The sequence below is a fragment of the Aspergillus japonicus genome, assembly GCF_003184785.1.
Source record: "Aspergillus japonicus CBS 114.51 unplaced genomic scaffold BO86scaffold_3, whole genome shotgun sequence".
NCBI classification, from domain to species: domain Eukaryota; kingdom Fungi; phylum Ascomycota; class Eurotiomycetes; order Eurotiales; family Aspergillaceae; genus Aspergillus; species Aspergillus japonicus.
In genome coordinates, this window is record NW_020291640.1 from 1,096,597 (window position 1) to 1,113,755 (window position 17,159).

The 17,159-nt window shown below is 51.2% G+C and overlaps 8 protein-coding genes across 8 annotated transcripts; 4 read left to right on the forward strand and 4 right to left on the reverse strand.

Annotated features, from left to right (window-relative positions):
• Positions 1 to 336: 336 nt before the first annotated feature.
• BO86DRAFT_395305 (uncharacterized protein) lies at positions 337 to 2,148 on the forward strand (the record flags this gene model as incomplete). The annotated part of the gene is made up of 1 exon (XM_025673301.1): positions 337 to 2,148. One exon carries the CDS (start codon positions 337 to 339, stop codon positions 2,146 to 2,148), a length of 1,812 nt encoding a protein of 603 aa, XP_025532582.1.
• Positions 2,149 to 2,934: 786 nt separating this feature from the next.
• On the reverse strand, positions 2,935 to 4,389 carry BO86DRAFT_385481 (60S ribosomal protein uL16). The gene is made up of 3 exons (XM_025671115.1): positions 4,259 to 4,389; positions 3,854 to 4,029; positions 2,935 to 3,789 (listed from the first exon to the last, which is right to left on the reverse strand). Exons 1-3 carry the CDS (start codon positions 4,301 to 4,303, stop codon positions 3,339 to 3,341), a joined length of 672 nt encoding a protein of 223 aa, XP_025532583.1. The 5' UTR covers positions 4,304 to 4,389; the 3' UTR covers positions 2,935 to 3,338.
• A 418-nt stretch (positions 4,390 to 4,807) lies between these two features.
• On the reverse strand, positions 4,808 to 5,669 carry BO86DRAFT_385483 (60S ribosomal protein eL30). Its single transcript, XM_025671116.1, has 4 exons — positions 5,596 to 5,669; positions 5,337 to 5,434; positions 5,119 to 5,273; positions 4,808 to 5,018 (listed from the first exon to the last, which is right to left on the reverse strand). The coding sequence occupies exons 2-4, from the start codon at positions 5,407 to 5,409 to the stop codon at positions 4,926 to 4,928; spliced, it is 321 nt and encodes a 106-aa protein (XP_025532584.1). The 5' UTR covers positions 5,410 to 5,434; positions 5,596 to 5,669; the 3' UTR covers positions 4,808 to 4,925.
• A 1,092-nt stretch (positions 5,670 to 6,761) lies between these two features.
• Positions 6,762 to 7,511, reverse strand: BO86DRAFT_116946 (uncharacterized protein). The gene has a single exon (XM_025665966.1). The coding sequence runs from the start codon at positions 7,367 to 7,369 to the stop codon at positions 6,884 to 6,886; it is 486 nt and encodes a 161-aa protein (XP_025532585.1). The 5' UTR covers positions 7,370 to 7,511; the 3' UTR covers positions 6,762 to 6,883.
• A 554-nt stretch (positions 7,512 to 8,065) lies between these two features.
• On the forward strand, positions 8,066 to 10,500 carry BO86DRAFT_116950 (uncharacterized protein). Its single transcript, XM_025665967.1, has 2 exons — positions 8,066 to 8,931; positions 8,991 to 10,500. Exons 1-2 carry the CDS (start codon positions 8,283 to 8,285, stop codon positions 10,295 to 10,297), a joined length of 1,956 nt encoding a protein of 651 aa, XP_025532586.1. The 5' UTR covers positions 8,066 to 8,282; the 3' UTR covers positions 10,298 to 10,500.
• Positions 10,501 to 11,014: 514 nt separating this feature from the next.
• BO86DRAFT_295237 (uncharacterized protein) lies at positions 11,015 to 12,018 on the reverse strand (the record flags this gene model as incomplete). Its single annotated transcript, XM_025667405.1, has 2 exons — positions 11,015 to 11,496; positions 11,550 to 12,018. Coding segments are annotated over 2 exons (951 nt in total), but the record flags the coding sequence as incomplete, so codon positions are not given.
• A 761-nt stretch (positions 12,019 to 12,779) lies between these two features.
• Positions 12,780 to 15,552, forward strand: BO86DRAFT_395310 (Hsp70 family protein; the record flags this gene model as incomplete). Its single annotated transcript, XM_025673302.1, has 10 exons — positions 12,780 to 12,849; positions 13,026 to 13,441; positions 13,691 to 13,735; positions 13,790 to 13,859; positions 13,908 to 14,160; positions 14,230 to 14,335; positions 14,400 to 14,506; positions 14,557 to 14,755; positions 14,983 to 15,115; positions 15,335 to 15,552. 10 exons carry the CDS (start codon positions 12,780 to 12,782, stop codon positions 15,550 to 15,552), a joined length of 1,617 nt encoding a protein of 538 aa, XP_025532588.1.
• A 479-nt stretch (positions 15,553 to 16,031) lies between these two features.
• BO86DRAFT_406326 (coatomer subunit zeta) lies at positions 16,032 to 17,056 on the forward strand. Its single transcript, XM_025674167.1, has 2 exons — positions 16,032 to 16,443; positions 16,518 to 17,056. The coding sequence occupies exons 1-2, from the start codon at positions 16,079 to 16,081 to the stop codon at positions 16,756 to 16,758; spliced, it is 606 nt and encodes a 201-aa protein (XP_025532589.1). The 5' UTR covers positions 16,032 to 16,078; the 3' UTR covers positions 16,759 to 17,056.
• The last annotated feature ends 103 nt before the right edge of the window (positions 17,057 to 17,159 follow it).

Genomic DNA, 17,159 nt, shown 5'->3' on the forward strand with positions numbered 1-17,159 from the left:
GCCCCAAACAATACACCGCTATCGGACTGATCATCTCTCATCTCCTGTTTCTTTTTTTCCCTCCCCGTCTAGAAACCTTCTACCCCGTTTCAGAGTCCACTTTTGCGACCGGCTTTTATTTCTCCTTATTCTTATATACCTGGCAACCTCACTTGTGTTGCGTCCTCTTCCTTTACTTATTCATACTTCCTAAGAGTTCCCCTTCTCGCCCCCTCCGTTCGTCACGCGGGGAAGATCTGCCGCGATCGATAAAGTACCATCTTATCTCTCCTTCCCCCCACGTACGGAGCCTCCGCCTCCCCCTTCAACTCATCGACTACACTGCACTGTCAACTCATGGCTTTTCGTTTACCTCCCCAAGTTCCCCGCCGTCGTCCTTCATATTCGCATTCCCTACCGTCTCCAGCGCTCGATATCCCTTCCCCTCTTTCGCAGCTACCGGAGCACGAATCGACAGAATGGGTGCTCTTCTCCCCAACTCAACAACCCTCCACTGTCGCCCGTACCCATACTACGTCCACTGATCGCACGCCACGAACATATGCTCGTTTGAGTGATTTTGGCTCTTTTGGCACGGCAACGCGATCGGCGGTTGGTCCGGAAAGCGAGGCGGAAGAAGACGCCCTCGATGAGCCCCTGGACGATGACGGCACCGAACTGGATAGTCTAGATGATGGGCTGCATGCCTTTCGGGCGCCATCTTTAGTACAAGACGACCCCGGAGCACCTGTCACACTGCCCGCTCATGACGGACTAGGTAGCTTCCAAGCCTCCAGCGAGACAGTACAACATCAGCTGTGGCAACACGAGCAATTTAATCCTCGTCGAAGACCCGATTTGCAGCCACGGCGGCGTTCAAGCGTACAACGTCAGCTGGACTCGATCACACGCGACGAAGAAGCCGATGTGGAGCGGGAACGATGGCAACGTATTGAGAAATGGCGGATGGAACAAAGTCGGGCGCTCTTGAACGAGATCGAGAAGGCCACCCGAAGACGCCGTGATAGCCGTGCTAGTCGGCTCAGCGGACAACCTGAACAAGTGGTTCTGCCTGCAGAGACTTTGGAGGAGTCTCGGACTCCTGCCTCTTCTTCGGCAGCAGAACAGGAAACTGACAACGATGAATCTCTATGGAAACGCATCACCCGCAAGGTAATTCAAGATCTGATCGGGATCGATGATTCCTTGCTTTCTGTCCTTTTTGGGGAGTCGTTGCCATGTACCGAAGACGACGAGATGCACACATCGGCGCGGTCGGATAGTGATTTCGACTTCAATGAGGCGATAAACCAGGAGCTGAATTCCACATCGGACCAAAGCCCGCCATGGAAGAACAAGCTCCTTCAGCGCATTGCGCGCGAATTAGGTTTACTTGTCCATCAGCTCTGCGAGCATCCCGGTGCATTCACAACCTATCTCAACCTATCCGATGATATTCCCAATCAATATGCAGGCATCCCCCTTGAACGCCTCCCCGAAGAAGACAATCGGTTATCTGCTTCAGCTGAGCCTGCGGCTATGATCGAGTCAACAAACAACGCGGAATCGACATTGTCGCCTCAGTTCACTCCCACTTTGCAGGTTCCTGATAGTCGAGAGCACGCGGCTCTATGGGGTATTGAAGACGACGACGATTTGGGTCGTGGTAGCAGTGGCTCGACAGGCGATCCATTGCCTGAATCGGCACGTATTCAACAGGAAAGAGAATATTGGGAGCGGGAGTTAGACGTATCGGTGGTCTTCCGCTACCTACTTAATCGCTTCAGCCAGAGACCTACTACTACCGACTCGTTCCATAACACATCGCAACGTCCTCCGCAAGATGCTTCTCGCCGCGCCGCAATTATACGTCAACATCATCCTCTTGTTGCGCGCGCACACGCTCGCTCCCAAGCACAAATTCGACGTCAGTCCCAATACTCTTCCCATCATTCAGGACCGACGGGGGTCTCTTCACCCGTTCTCCGCCAACGATTCCGTCGCCCCAGCTCCAGCTGCGCAAGTCAAAGCGCGAAGATGTCTGCTATCTCCAGCCGTCGGACAATGACGGGCTCCAGTCGCAACTACTGGGACATTGGAGGGAGCATTGACAGCGGAAGTGCGGTTGCACCCGTCGCAGCTGGGGTCGGAGCTTGGGGCGACGTGTGATCGGTGTCCCTGAGTGTGCAATTTTTGAGTTTCACATCACATAATGCATGCTGGCCATCGAACGTATTACTAGCATTGTTTCAGACCGGGAGTCTTGGCTATTATTCTTGGTGTTTCATATATCATCACAACTTTCTGGGCTATTGTCGTCTCAGTTACGAGTACATATCTGGGTGTTTTCCTTTTTGGGATGATCTTATCTATTTTCCGAATGTTATCATTATCATCACCATCAGCGTGGTTTTCTAGAGGGATAGGGGCAACTCATTAACTCATTAACGGCGAGGTCGGCAGGCGCATACTACCTAGGCGTGTGATACGGTTTGTCGGCGGTCACAACAAGGGCATAATCTAGCGGGTGTCTGGATCCATACGAGATAGAAACCATTCACATGCATTGATGGTGCATGTCTACAGAGCGGTCTAGCGAAGCTCATTGTCGCATTATCCAGTAGATGGTGGAACGCGGAATGGTATATCGTCCCCGCACGGAACCGTACTTTATATATACAGGTTCGGGAATCCTTTAAATCGGGATGGAATCTACAACTTATGGACTAGAAGAACCAGACAAGACCATCAACTTCAAATCTAGTGGCTATGCGAAGATGATATCGATCAGGTACATAAATCGAGGGTAGAACGAAGAAAGGTCCCGGTCGCGTGCATGTTGGGTCAGGACCATACTATATGTAAAATTGACTTGTGTAGACCGATCGGGAATCTGGAACAATTTCCACGGATAAGGATTCATGGTTGATTGATCCATAAGGTACATACAGAAAGGCGGATGACGCAGTTTGCGTCTGTTACCTGGATTATAAGTCGAGCTTGTGGATCGGTTTGAACTGCAAAGCGGACTGCGTAGTAAGGATAAGACAAGGCTGGAACCGGCATGACGTGCTTGTGCGCAGGGTCTTGGAGTGGTCTACAGATCGGAAAATATTGTCTACATCGTGAACCCGAGGTTCCAGCTCAGATCTGCGAGGTACAGATCCAGACATTAAGCTTAGGGGAAATGAATGGCTCTCTTTCTTTCTCTTAAATGTGGCAGAAGAAGGGGGAATCATAATGGTCTCAAGAGGGTAGTTCCGATCACATTAGAAAAAAAAAGAAAGAACACGATGTAAAATGCTAATCAACATTCTTTTTCCCCAGCATCACCAGTCAAAAACCGCGACCAGGCCAATCTAAGCCTGGGACAGGTTCTCGTAGGCTTCGGGGAAACGCTTCATGTTCTCCTCGATGAGACCGTGGCCACGGAGGAACTGGACGTAGGCGCCGTCCTGCTTGAGCTTGCCCTCCTGGCGGAGCTGGACGTAGTCCTCGCGACGGACGGGGGTGAAGCCCCAGTTCTTGGAAACGATGATCTTCTGGCGACCGGGGAACTTGTACATGGAGCGGCGGAGGGCCTCGATGGCGGTGGCGCGGTTGGAGTCACGGGTGCGGACGGACAGGATGATCTGGCCGATGTTGACACGGGCGACGGTACCCTGGGGCTTACCGAAGGCACCACGCATACCGGTCTGGAGACGATCGGCTCCGGCGCAGGACAACATCTTGTTGATACGGATGACGTGGAAGGGGTGGACGCGGACGCGGAGGTGGAAACCTTCCTTACCGGCGATCTTCACGAGGTACCTGTTGTTGTTGGTTAGTGGTCTTGGGTTTCGCGTGCGAGTGCAGGTTGGCGATGACAACATACTTGTTGGCGCAAATACGGGCGGCTTCGAGGGCCTCGGAGGACAGCTGCTCGTACTCGTTGGAGACGAGGTGAACGCAGAGGGGGAAGTCATCGACGTTGGCCTTCTTACGTCCCAGATCGAAGATACGGATCTTGGGGTCGGGAACACCACGGTTGAACCGGGACTTAGGGTAGGGCTGTATGTGAAGTCGGTATGTTAGTTATCGTTGTTGCCTTTTCCCTTCTTGTGTGCCTGGCATGCGAATCCCATCGCGATCCTCCTCTTTCTGCCTCGACGCGGTTGTCTTGTCCCATCCTCCTTCTCCACCCCACAACTGAGGCAAAAGGTCCTCCCGACCCGAATCACACACACACACAAAAAACCCATATTCCAAACACACACACAGCTGCTCTCTCTCAACGCACCTTGTTCTTGCAGTAGCGGTAACATCTCGCGGGACGGCGGGCCATTTTGACGGTTGGGAAGTTGGCTTCCTGGGGGGTGGGTTGTCGAGAAAGGTGGTGTCGGGAGGTCCAAAGGGAGAAAAGGAAAAAGGTCTTCTCGCGGGCGGGCAGGAGACTTTCGACGTTGATTTCCAAGCAATCCGTCCGCCCGCTACCGAGTGGCGCAGCCCTAAACCCTAGCCTCTCCGCCAATCACCGCCCGCGCTGGCCCATGACGCATTTGTCAGAGTCGGAGACATTCTGACCAGTTGTCGCCCTCGTTGATTACAGGATCAAAAGATCTTTGGATTTCTAATGACGGAGGCGTTAAATTGATGGTGTCATTTGAGTCAGAAGGAGAGCTTTTGGTGTTTGTAGTTGTTGAGTCAGAGGTGAATGATTCTTGGCATTTGGTTGGTGACTGCACGCAGTCCGTCCCGCTTGATACGCCTACGCTCTTACAAGTAAGATTCTGGCCCATTCTTGGCCTGTTCCTACGCGGCATGCTATGGCCTGTGCACATCAATTCGGTGTAAAGGATTTTCTTTTCTTGTCATTATCTAAAGCATGTCATAACGAGTGTCGCATCTTGGACGACATTCAACACATTCAGACATAACATGGAAAGTCATTGGCTTGATCCTTGCACCTACTGGCTGGAGAGGATGTCGGAGTCACCAGCGTCGAGGATGGTCATGGTGCTGGTGCGGAAGAGCTTACCGCAAGCAGTACCAAGCTCGATCTAATAGCGAAAAGTCAGTTCACCTGCTCCAAATCGTGACAGTGTCGTCTTATCATATTGCGACGACTGCACGACGATTGCATCGACAGGTGCTACTTACGTTGTTACCAGAGAAGTGGTGAACGGGGGTCTTGGCGAGCATGGCGTAGTACTCGAGCTCACTCTTGCGGAGAGGGGGAGTGTTGGCAGCGATGATGACCAGCTTGGCCTTGCCGGAGCGGAGGGTCTTGATGGTGGACTTGTAGCCGAGGGTGACTTTTGAGGTGATAACAGTTAGCGATGGTCATGGATATCGAAATCTTCAGATTTGCAACCTACCCTTTCCGGACTTCATAACAAGCGCAAGGCGCGAGTTGATGGTGTCACCGGTCTTCTTGCTCTTGGGGGCCATCGTTACGCTGTCGAAGACTAAACTTCTGCGTGATCAATTTCAATCAGCAAAGGTTTCGCTCGGGATTTTTTTTCAAGCCAAGCGCTAGAATGAACAACCCACAATCGACCGAAAGCCAGATAAAACTGGCAATGGTCAAGAGCGAATCGTTCACTCAGCCATGGCTTTTGGTGAGAAACCACATACCTAAAGGTTGAATGTGGTTTTGTTGTAAAGAGAGTGCGCTCCGGCCTTGTCTTGGGATGGGGATAGAATCGAAAAAGCCTGTTACCGCTCTTTTTTGTGGGTTCGACAAATCGCGGATCCCACTTCTTCCGTTCCGGCAGCACTGACTAAGGCACGTGACCCTTTGGCATCGTCGATATCGTGCCGACCAGCGACACGTGATCCTGTTCCCCAAAGTTGGGCCTGGCCGCAGAATACCCGACGGAACGTCCAGATTATCTCCTGCGCCTTCTTCGGCGCCCTGTTCCAGCAATCGTTTAGGCATGTATTTTGCCCTGGTACCAAATCTCTCCCAAGATCTGTAGCCGAAGTAGTTCCGATATGGCTGAAGTCGATGGGTGTTCGCCTTGTGTGTCTGTTCAGTATCCGCGGGGCCTGCGCCGCTTTCATATGCACTCCGCGCGCGTGGACTATTGCCATACTGCATATACTATGAGGAATTGAGACTGGTCCAGAATTATATATGCAACACAAGACTAACTAGAACAATCCGACATATTCGACAGTTGAAGTATAGACAAGGTGAAAGTATGCCACTAGTCCCATTCCTTATGACAAGATTGGCTAAGATGAAGTGAGCTTGAAGTTTGCCTGTCGAGCGTAGTACTGGCATTGACTTCCATTGCGAGAACTTCCCGCAAAGTAGATACTGGCTCCGAGTATGCCTTCCCGTGGTATCATCGACTCAGCCGCCAGGGTACATAATCGTACTCGTAAGCGCTCCTTGACCCAGGAGGCAGTGCTAATTTATACCGTGGCTGATGTCATTAACCAAACTATTGACGCCGTTGGCGCTGCTGTTTGTGAACCGCGGTATCCTGCAGAAAGCAAATATGGTACCAGATCGATATTGAATCTAAAGAAGTTAATGGAGAAATGTAAGAACACATTGAACGATCGGTTCTGTCTTTGTAATCAAGCAGCCATTGCGATACGGGTCGAAGCTTTCTTGAAACCGCAACTGGTCATGGCCCAGTTGAAGCCTTTCGGAATGTACAGTACATAGAAATTGGAGGACGCTCGTTGCTCCTTAGCGGGAAGTAGATGGTCATGCCATCACCGAGGCTGGCGTGCGTCAAAACTCAGGGGTTGATTTGATCGCTCTTGGTAGCAATTCCGGTCATGGGAGACTGAATACGCGAAATTAGATAGCTGAGAGTAGGTTCCCTGGTGCTAACAGTGCTCATTCACGGATGGACCCTCGGACTGTGCGAGAGTGCGGATAGTATACAACGGGTTGCCTAGGCAGTCAATTGACAAAATATACTACGCAGTAGCACCCGGTCGTGTCTTCACTGCGCAATAGCGCCTGTTTCTGCTGCCTCGCTGGCTGACATCGCATCATATAGTTATTGTATCGTGGGATAGCCTTACAGTAATGCACAGCCGGAAGTGTAACACAGACGTGGGCGCAGTTGTCGGCATTTTTGGATTTCCTCCGCCCCCTGACAAGCGGGTATTCATGATTGGGTGGCAGTCGTGAGACGGCCAGACCCTGGCTGCAGCAAGGAAGTCTCGAGGGGGGGATGAAGGGAGAGAGGGGTGATTTGAGAGTGGCTGCTATCTTTATCGTTGCCATGTGTCGATTGGGTTCGTGTTGTTGTCGTCTAGGGGTGAAAAGTTGGTTGGTTGGCTGGTTGGTTGGGGAATCCGTGTTGTTAAGGTTGCCCAGTGCTGCTATCGTTGATCCGCATTCGGGCACTATTTCCATCAGGAGCGGACGTTCTCTCCACATTATTGTAGCCCAGCGGAGACGGTCGAAATGAAAAAGAAATGAGAGTTTAATCTAGCCAAGTCATTCAAATGAATGTAATGAATTTCTCCAGGCGTGCGAAGACTTCTTTGGCTGGAGGGTTGAGCACTAGAAGAAGAGTGACTTCATAATGGGATTATGGGATTATTATGCTCGTGGGGTCCTGAGAGTCCCCAGGCCAACGTAACCCGAATTTACCATAAGTTATCAAAGTTACCAGCCAAATATGGTCAAATAGCGGTCTTGTACAGTACAATACGGTAACAATCGTGCCCATCCCATCCCCCAGACAGACAGACCAAGACGGCCAAAGACGGCCAGACAGCCGCAGACAGACAGATTGATTGTATTGCATGCAATTCTCAATTCTCAGATTGATTATTAGTTGTTACTTTCTCTCTCCCCTCCTCCCACATTATTTTCCTCAAACACTCTCCATGTTGATCGCACCTAATCCCTAACTTTCTTTCCCCCCTATATCCACCCGGCTTACATCCGCGCAACGGTTTCCTCTTTCTCCATCCTTGCGTGGTTTTGTTCTTGAACGCACCGCACCGTCTCTCTTTCTCCCTCGACGGTGGCTACTTACTTTACTTACTTAGCTTAGTTCCTCCCCCCCTCTCCGTTGCCCGCCCGCCATTCGAACCCGACCCTTTCCCCCACCGAGATAGTTACCTAGTGCGCCCACTGTTTTGACCGCTACTACAACTGTGACTCGGCCTTCCATTCCTTAAATTAATTTCCCGGCTGTTTCACAGCACCACTCTTTTCCCTCCAAATCCGCAGAGGCACTTTTTTCTCCTAACCTTCCCCCTTATCTGAATTGCCTCGCATTTCTGGCCTCCCAACCCGTCGCTTTCGGTCAATTTGCCATTGTCCGGTTGAATAGGTCAACATGTCCGCGACGCCTCGCAAGCCCAGTATTCCGGGCAGTGCCAGTGCCACCAAACCTTCGACTACTGAAAATCAGACAGTCAATGGAACACCTTCTAGAACCCATTCCCGCTCTCCTAGCACGACATCAAATGGAGTCACTCGTTCTCCTTCCCTCCGCTCGTCTACGCCCGTCTCTGCGCGCGCTGCAGCTCGGAAGCCGGGTCGCTCCAACCTAAGCACGTCAAGTGCTCCCAAGATCTCACCCAGCCCCTCCGACGAGGAGGCACGAGCCCAGAATGCGGCACTTATTGATGACCTGAAGGAACAGCTGCAGAAGGCCGAAACGGCCTCCGAACAATATCAGAAGCAATTAGGTGTCCTCCAAATGCGACTTGACGAGGCAATTAGCGAGCAAGGCAAATTGGAAGACCAGGCGCACGAGAAGGACAGCAAGCTCGATGCGCTCAACGGCGAGATCCGGGACCATGTGCGCCAGATTCGCGATATGGAGCAGGCTCATGAACAAGAGCGGAATGCCATGCTGCAGGAGAAGGAGCAACAAGCAAGCCGGGAAGAGGAGATGCAGGCGACGATTCAGCGCCTGAAGGAGTCGTTGGCTCAGAAAGAGCGGATCAACTCCGATGCAGACAAGAACATGTCTCGCTCATGTAAGCATTCATTCCCGATCTTTTCTCGCTCCATTTGACATTTCCTGACCTTTTCATAGCGAGTTTCCGTAATCGGTCGTCTCCCGATCTTGACGGCCAATTTGCGCCCTCCTCTCAGATTGAGCGAAGCCCCTCGCGAAACAACTCGAATTTGCTGCTGCAGAAGGATAAGCTGATCGAATCCCTTAGACTCGAATTGGCTGAGTCCCAGATCAAGCTTGTGGAGATGGAGAACCAAGGCGGCGGCCGACAGCGGGAACTCGAGAAGGAGCTTCTGGAAGCTCGCATGGCCAACGCTCGTTTGATGGAGGACAATGAGAGTTACCAGTTGCTTCTGAGTGAGCGAACCTTGAATGGCGATTTTACAAAGGGTGATTTCATGCGTGAAGTCCACCCTGACACTGCAGACGAGACCAAGGACGCTGGCAGCGGTTTGGGTTCGCTGGCTGATGAGCTTGAGTCTGTAGATGCAAGAGCTGAAACGGACAACACGCGCAAGCTCGAGGCTGAAGTCAAGGCGCTCAAGGACCAGAACAAGGCCTTGACTCTTTACATCGAGCGGATCATCAGCCGCCTCCTGCAGCATGACGGGTTCGAGACTATTCTCGACAAGAACGAGAACGATCCGCCTGCCAAGCGACTTCCTGTCGGACACAACAAGGATCTGCCTCCCACTCCTCTGGAGAAAGAGGATCCTTCCTCGCAGACTTTCCTCCAGCGGGCCAAATCGGTTGTCGCGGGCGGACCGAACTCCAACGTTCCTCGTCCTCAGACGCAGCCCCGGTCACGCCCCACCAGCTATATGCCACCTCCGACCAGTGTGCCCACCGCCCACGAAAACCCGGAGACGGCCCCTAGCATCCCTCTGCGTGCCCAGTCTATTCGGGGTCACCGCCGGACTAGGTCCGAGCAAACTGATGTCAATGTTGCAGCAGTCGTTGGACAGATGTATCGGGGCCGGAACTCCGGTGGCCCTATCAGCCCTACCTTGATGGGTCCCGGGTCACGCCAGAGCGCTTTCTCTAACGCAAGCTACATGTCCAGCATGAGCGCTAGCCGTGCGCCTTCGCTTTCAAGCCAACCCGAGCATAGTCGCTTGAGCAGCTCAGACAGTATTACTAGCGACCATGCCGCTGAGACCGCTTCCACTGGCGCTACCTCCAGCTCCCCGCGCTCCAGCAACGGTATGACCAACTACACGGGCGCCGTAATGACGCAGAACAAGCTGCGTCCGTTGCGCCTTGTCAGCGAAACCACCAGATTAGCCGAGGAGGAGGAGGCTGCTCGGAAGAAGGCCAACCGCGGAAGCTGGATCCCTTGGTTCAACCGCCCGCCTACCAGCGGCGAAAGCCAATCCCCTATCTGATTGAGCTGATGCCCTGATAATCTCAGGCCCGACAACCTACCTCATCATTATGTCGAAAACTCGATTGCACGAGGAAACAGCAGTATATCTTCTTCATTGATAGTTCCGACCTGCTTGCTTGCCTTATTCTCCAGTTCTTCTATCTGCATGACCTTTGCGGGATACTTCTCCGAAAGTCAGCATTTTACTGTCTCCCGCCCTTACCTCAATTCTTTTGGTGTTGATCATCATCATGGTGTTCGAGCTGGTAATGGGCCCAGCCTGCCCTGCGTTTATGGCAAGTCTGGCGCTTTTCGCTACCCAAACCCGCTTTGTGAAGGAGAAAATGCTTTGTTTTACTTTTCTCTGCTATTGGTTATGTGATAGACGACCCACACACCCTTTTGAACCGGAATGATGTGATGAATGCCCTGGCTATTTGGGAAATTGTTTTTAGGTCCCTCGCTTTTTCAACACCATTGTATACTCGGGTGGCCAACGAGATTCGCCCCACCATTATTGATTCATGCCCCTCATTGTTTTGATGAACATACTTACATACATTGCGCTTATATACATCCCCCATCGCGAGTGGAATGGACGTGCTTTACGAGGCCCTGCTTGTTTACCCCTTTCTGATGTGCTTGTGGCACTTCAATTCTTGTACCATAGAGTAGATAGGAACACAGTTCTACAATATTCTGTCTTCAGCTACAGCTCTTCATCGTCTTCTCTGCCTTCCTCCATCAACATAACAGACTTAGCCCACACCTTGGATTGATCGTAGTGTTCTCCATTCTCATTTCCATATGCCACGATGGCCGGTTGAACACATAGTATGACATTCTGGCCATCCAGCCGTTGGTCATACTCATCTAATTGGTGTAGTCGGTGTGTGCACATCAGGCCGTTTGAACTCTGGAATTCTGGAAGATGCTTTAGGGTGAGGCAACGCATGTCTGTTCGGATTGTCCACAGTGACAATGCCAGGTCGCCAGCCATTCGATACACAGTTTCGAGGTCTTTGAAGCGCCTGCGCTCTTCGTCTTCATCCTTAATTGAGCGTAGAATGTGCCTGCCTCCACAATTCAAAAACCGCGCAGCCATTGTGCGACTAAAGTGACTCAATTTCTGAACACGCAAATCAAGGCTGGGATGAGAGCTATCGGTGAACATCTGTAGCGTGTGTGAGCGCCACATATGGGCCTCCGCCTGATCCACTGAGACGCTATTAGCAGGCCCACAGATCAAGTTGAAGAGAGGTTCGAGCTACCAGTTTTCATAACGGCATACATATGACCTAGTTGCGCAGCACTGGGCCAGGGATCGCTTGACCCGACGAAAGCGAAAAAAGGGTTCTTGAACATTTCGCTCATTATATGCCTCGCTAGCAGCGCTTGCATCAGGAGTGCCGGAATTCTGTTCTGAGAAACCGCCAATCTTTCAAGAAGTATATCCCAGTCAGAAGTGGCACACATCGGTCCTAGAAGGCGCAGAATTGTGGTCTTGCTTTCGCGTGGGATTTGATCTAGATCGGCAAGAGCGGAGGCACTGTACTTCCTGGCCCACGAGCGGATCTGATCCTGCAGTGTCTCGAATTTGGCCCGGATCGTGCTGTCCTCCATGGAAACACATCTTCTCTGAGAGAGAGATAAAAGTGCGGCTTCCTGTGCACACCGGAATTTGGACTCCAGGTTCGACAGTTCCTGCCCGAGATCTCCGTTTATGGCTTCAAGTTCCTGGGCTCGTCGGAGTTGATCATCGCGCTCATGTATAGCCTGGTCTCTTCCTACTTGTGACTGCTGTAGTTTGGACTCGAGCTGATAGATCTCTCTCATGAGATTTCCGGTGTCGTGGGAGAAGCTGATTCCCATTGTTGCGATGTTATTCCTGAGCTCTATTAGCTGCACAAGGTCGTCTTCGGGGAGGCCTTTCTCGCCCAACCCTTCAGTTTCCTCACAGAGCAGATCCGAGTTTGTCATGTGCTTGTTACCTGGTTCTAGCGGTGTGTCTGACTGGCTGGCAAAGTATGATCGTGCCTGCGTCGTGAAAGCCCGTCGTCCCTAGAAACGATCTGAGTTCTCGCAGCCATTCAATATCTCCAAATAGAATTGGAAGAGAAGGCACACCTCCAGGATCTCTGTAAGCTTTTTCATGATCCAGGGTGAGAAAGAAGATACCCGAAACAGCTAAGCTTCATATCGCCTTGGTGAGGTAGAAGTGAATCTTGACTACACTTGCTCGACTTGAGCCAGCTGACTATCTATTCACTTCCTTCCGCTTGGATCAGCGTGATCTCATATAAAATCAGCCACAGCCACACCCACGCCCATGCCCACCTTCCTCTTTCCTTCTCCACCTCACTCTAAATCAACCTTGCAGTTGTTCCTCATCCCATGATTACCAGCACCCTTGAGTATCTCTAGTCGACCAGTCTGGCCACATGTCCCGTCAACAGTCTTCCCAAGACTTTCCAAGCAAAAAAAGAAAGCACAGCTCATCCATGTCGATAAAGAAGGAGAAAGGGGCCCACAGAATCATTGTGGGAGTCGATTATGGCACTACATACACTGGTGAATCTAGTCCCAAGGCGAACAGCTCAGGCTCAAACAGAAAGAGATTTAGAAACAGCCCGGCTCCAGTTTGTGGAATAGAACAACTGGGGTTCGTCTAAGGCTTGAGCTATAGTCTCCGCTCCTTCTACTTTACTGTGTGGTCTTGTATCATGGCTAACAGGCTCTTTCCCAAGGCGTGAGCTATGTGAGTAGCACCAGCCCGGATCTCAGAGATATCAAACATATCTGCAACTGGCCTGGTCCAACCAAAGAAACCGAAATCGTCTTCAAGGCTCCCTCCCGCATTGCGTACCCAGATGGAGATCTGCCACCTGCGGTTCCAAAATGGGGCTATGAAGTTCAACCCGGCATGACCGCGTACTCGTGGACCAAGCTCCTGTTAGACAGCGATACGCTATGGACTCAATACGATGATTCTACTCTGGAATATGCTTCCCAGACTGGCATCCTTCAGTTGCCACCTGGACGTACTGCCATCGATGTGGTCGCCGACTACCTCACCCAGGTTTACCAGTTTACTCTCAAGACCCTTGCCAAGCAGATCACAGAGCAAGCGCTTCGCATCACACCGATTGAGTTTTGGTTCACGGTGCCGGCTATCTAATCCGACAAGGCCATGGATGCAACACGAACTGCTGCTTTACGTGCAGGGTTCGGACCAAGCGCTTCTCGTCCTGAAGACAGAATCTTCCTCATCAGCGAGCCAGAAGCGGCCGCGGTTACGGCACTACACAAATACACCACTTGCAGCATGGGGGGCTCAGTGAAGGCAGGTTTCCCATCATCTTGACGGCCCACGTTTTATATTTGCTGATAATCACGTTTTTGATCCCGTTAGCCTGGAGACGGTGTTCTAGTCTGCGACTGCGGTGGTGGCACGGTGGTAAGCTCTATCAGTTCGTTACTAGATAGTATACGTGTCTCACTGAGCCCTCAGGACCTTACAACATTCCTGGTCACTCAAACCTCACCTGTACTCACTTTCGAGGAGCTTTGCGCGGGAATTGGTAGGTCATGACATATCTGTATTCCGACACAAGCTGAGAACGTATTAGGATGCAAATTCGGATCAAGCGCCATCGATCGCAGTTTCTACCGGCTTATGTTCCAGAGGTTCGGGTCTGCTTTCGAAAACTTGTCTCCAAGATACACTGGGCCTGGCAGCAGCTTCATGAACAAGTTCGAAATAGTGAAACGAGGCTTTGGCCAGACCCCTCAGACTAGCTTTGAGCTTCCTCTCAAGATGAAGCCCTGTCGGCCTGATCCGGCGCATTACGATGAAGAGGAACGCCTCGTTACAATTGATGAGTATGACATATCTGTCATGCACTTCCATCCTGTTTGGGAAGTTCGCCGAATAGCTGATACTCAACCTAGGAATGATTTGCACGCCATGTTCAACCCGGTTGTCGACAAGGTCCTGAGTCTGGTACGGCAGCAGATAGACGATGCCAAGGTAGAGGCCGGGAAAGACGTTCTAAATGTAGGTTCCTGGGCAATCAATTCGTTCTCTCGATTTAATATTCCTTCTGACCTCGGAAACCTAGCGAATCATCTTGGTTGGTGGGTTTGGCGATTCAGAGTATCTTCATCAAGAAATGGTGAAGGCCTTCGGATCCAACGGAAAGATCACGATCACCGTTCCCAATTACGCGTAAGTATATCCGATCTCGCAGAATAGTATCAGTGTTGACACGCTTGCAGACAGGCGGCCATTGTTCAGGGTGCAGCGCTCCGGGGTCTTCAAGGCCTCCAACCTACTACAAGAAGGTGTCGTAGGCATTACGGTTTCAAACTGGGCATGCCTTTTGTAAAAGGGGTTGATGATGAGTCCGATGCTTACATCGACGAATGGACTGGCTTGAAATACACTGCCCGTTCCATGAAATGGATGATATCGAAGGTGAGTCAACATGATCATTTCCAGGCCAACAAAGCTTGTGAGGCCCGCAGCCACAGTGAAGGTTATCTGCCGGACAGGAACGAAGCGTAGCAAGGAAGCATATGAGTTCGGCTCGAGCCTCAGCGAGGTTCATTCTATTCGTTCATTTCAGTTGTTCATAGGCCGTGGTCATGATTTCCATGGATATCCGGCAGAGGAGAAAGCAGGCTAATCCATTCGTTGTACAGGGGGGAGAGTACAAGCCCAATTATACTCATACGGTGCCAATTTGTGCAATTTATGACGCGTCGCAGCGTCTGCAGTCCTCCCAGACTTTGTATGCATGCGACAGAACAAACGTTCAGACACGAAGCTTTGAAGGTAAGTTGAGTCACAGTATTTACCCTTATACATGAACAATTTGAGACTTCAGATTTGCACCGGCCGTTGAGATCAGTATACAAGCTGTATTTGTGTTACACTCAGATCTCAGCGGCACTATCACGCGGTGGCTGCAGACGAGGCCTTGGCAACTTATATTCTGGCTGTGCACCTCTCACAATTGGTCATCCATTGACTAACAATATCCTCACTCTCCAGGCATCTACCCGGTTGGCGAGATCATAACAGATTTTACCAATACGGATCTATCCCGTTTCGAGACGAAAGTCATTGACGGAAAGCTCAAGTACAGGCTCGATTACGAGACCAAAGTGATTTTCGGTGCAGAAGAAGGCGTACTAAAGTTCGAAAGCACTAGCCAGGGCCGGACGATCGGCCAGACAAGCATCCGATTCAAGACAGTGAAGTTCTACTGAGCTTCCGGAGGTAGCCTTATCTTTCGTTTGCCAAGTGGCCTCAAATGGGCTTCCATACCTGGCCCTCCTTCTGGGTGGTGCGAAGCATACATTCGCTGGCTATCCGGGAATCCTCTTCAGCTTTACAATTGATGGCTTTTCGGCAGGACGTCGAAGGACAAGTGAGGTTACAAAGTGCAAATTGCGGATCATTAGAGGTGCCTTAGCATTCTAACCAGATTTCATCAACATAGTCAAGTCCTGAAATCTGTAAGGAGGGTCTCGGAGAACATTTTGTATGTAACAGGAAAATGGAAAATGGAGCTGAAACTGTTCTTGAGCCGAAGTGACCGTTGGCATAATTCTTATATCTTGGCCTTGAATCACTACATTCCTCGCTTCATTGTATAGTGTAGTCCGGAGAAACATTGACGCGGCGGCCGGATTGCGGCCAGCTTGTAAATAGTACGGAGGTGTAAGTCCTATCGGAGCAGTCACCACTCACCCCATCCTCTAATTCAGTCGTTCTCTGGTCCATTCGCCCACCATGCCTGGCTCTCTGTCTCTTTTCTCTGTCAATGCCGTCCTTCTCATGTCGGCCGACGACGGGTCCCGCATCTTCGCCAAGTACTACTCCCCTCCTCACCCCCCGGCCGGCGCTGCCCCCAACTCGACCGATTACCCCGGAGCGAACCCCTATCCCACCGTGAAGGAGCAGAAGGCATTCGAGCAGGGTCTCCTCGAGAAGACGAACAAGCAGACCAGCGATGTGATCCTCTACGACAACCGGATCGTGGTTTTCAAGATGGAGAGCGACGTGATGCTCTACGTGGTTGGCAGCGCCGACGAGAACGAAGTCTTGCTCTACAACGTTGTTCTGTCTCTGCGGGATGCTCTTGGAATCTTATTCAAGTACGTTTTTCTCTTCAGGCATTATTCCCGCGGGCCAATGCGGTGACTAACCCGATACTTTTCCCTATGTGCAGGGGTGCAACCGACAAGCGCACAATCGTCGAGAACTACGACCTGGTCGCCCTGGCCATCGACGAGATCATCGACGACGGCATCATCCTCGAAACGGATCCCGTTCTGATTGCCTCGCGCGTGAGCCGCGCTCCCGCCCCCGATGCGCCTAACCTGAAGAGCATCGATTTGTCGGAACAAGGTCTGCTCAATGCGTGGGAGCTGGGCAAGCGGCGTCTGGCGGAGGGTCTGCGGCAGATGTAAAACTGGGGGAGACAAGAGATTATACCGGTGTTTTGATTCTCATGCATGAGGACGTGGGATTCTGTCGTCTTCGTTTTTCTAATGTGTCTTGTTTATGTTCTCTGGCTGGTCCTGGCGTTGTATTGATCCGCATGATACTTTTTTTCTTACAACCTTTCTTTTCAAAAGAGATATCTTCGTTTTTGATGGAAACCTCTGTTCTGGGGGGATTTGACTTATTATAGATAAGTGTTCTTTTCACGTGAGTGAGAATTGAGCGCTCGGTCGCGGCAATGGGAGCTGAGTGCAGACAAATTACTGGCCAAATTCATCAAAATAGAATAAAATGCTTCATTTGCATATGGTATAGTTGTCCTATTTAAGATATAGTGTTAAGACCTTGATTAGTATGCGCACGTGCG

Bases quoted from the DNA above. Each gene is read 5' to 3' on its own strand.
- BO86DRAFT_116950 (XM_025665967.1), top strand. From the start codon at position 8,283: ATGTCCGCGACGCCTCGCAAGCCCAGTATTCCGGGCAGTGCCAGTGCC. The intron at 8,932-8,990 runs GTAAGCATTCAT...ACCTTTTCATAG, and splicing joins CAAGAACATGTCTCGCTCAT to CGAGTTTCCGTAATCGGTCG.
- BO86DRAFT_385481 (XM_025671115.1), bottom strand. From the start codon at position 4,303: ATGGCCCGCCGTCCCGCGAGATGTTACCGCTACTGCAAGAACAAG. The intron at 4,030-4,258 runs GTGCGTTGAGAG...CTTCACATACAG, and splicing joins ACCGCTACTGCAAGAACAAG to CCCTACCCTAAGTCCCGGTT. The intron at 3,790-3,853 runs GTATGTTGTCAT...CAACAACAACAG, and splicing joins GCCCGTATTTGCGCCAACAA to GTACCTCGTGAAGATCGCCG.
- BO86DRAFT_116946 (XM_025665966.1), bottom strand. From the start codon at position 7,369: ATGTGGAGAGAACGTCCGCTCCTGATGGAAATAGTGCCCGAATGCGGA.
- BO86DRAFT_406326 (XM_025674167.1), top strand. From the start codon at position 16,079: ATGCCTGGCTCTCTGTCTCTTTTCTCTGTCAATGCCGTCCTTCTCATG. The intron at 16,444-16,517 runs GTACGTTTTTCT...CCCTATGTGCAG, and splicing joins GCTCTTGGAATCTTATTCAA to GGGTGCAACCGACAAGCGCA.
- BO86DRAFT_385483 (XM_025671116.1), bottom strand. From the start codon at position 5,409: ATGGCCCCCAAGAGCAAGAAGACCGGTGACACCATCAACTCGCGCCTT. The intron at 5,274-5,336 runs GTAGGTTGCAAA...TCACCTCAAAAG, and splicing joins TGTTATGAAGTCCGGAAAGG to TCACCCTCGGCTACAAGTCC. The intron at 5,019-5,118 runs GTAAGTAGCACC...TTTCGCTATTAG, and splicing joins ACCACTTCTCTGGTAACAAC to ATCGAGCTTGGTACTGCTTG.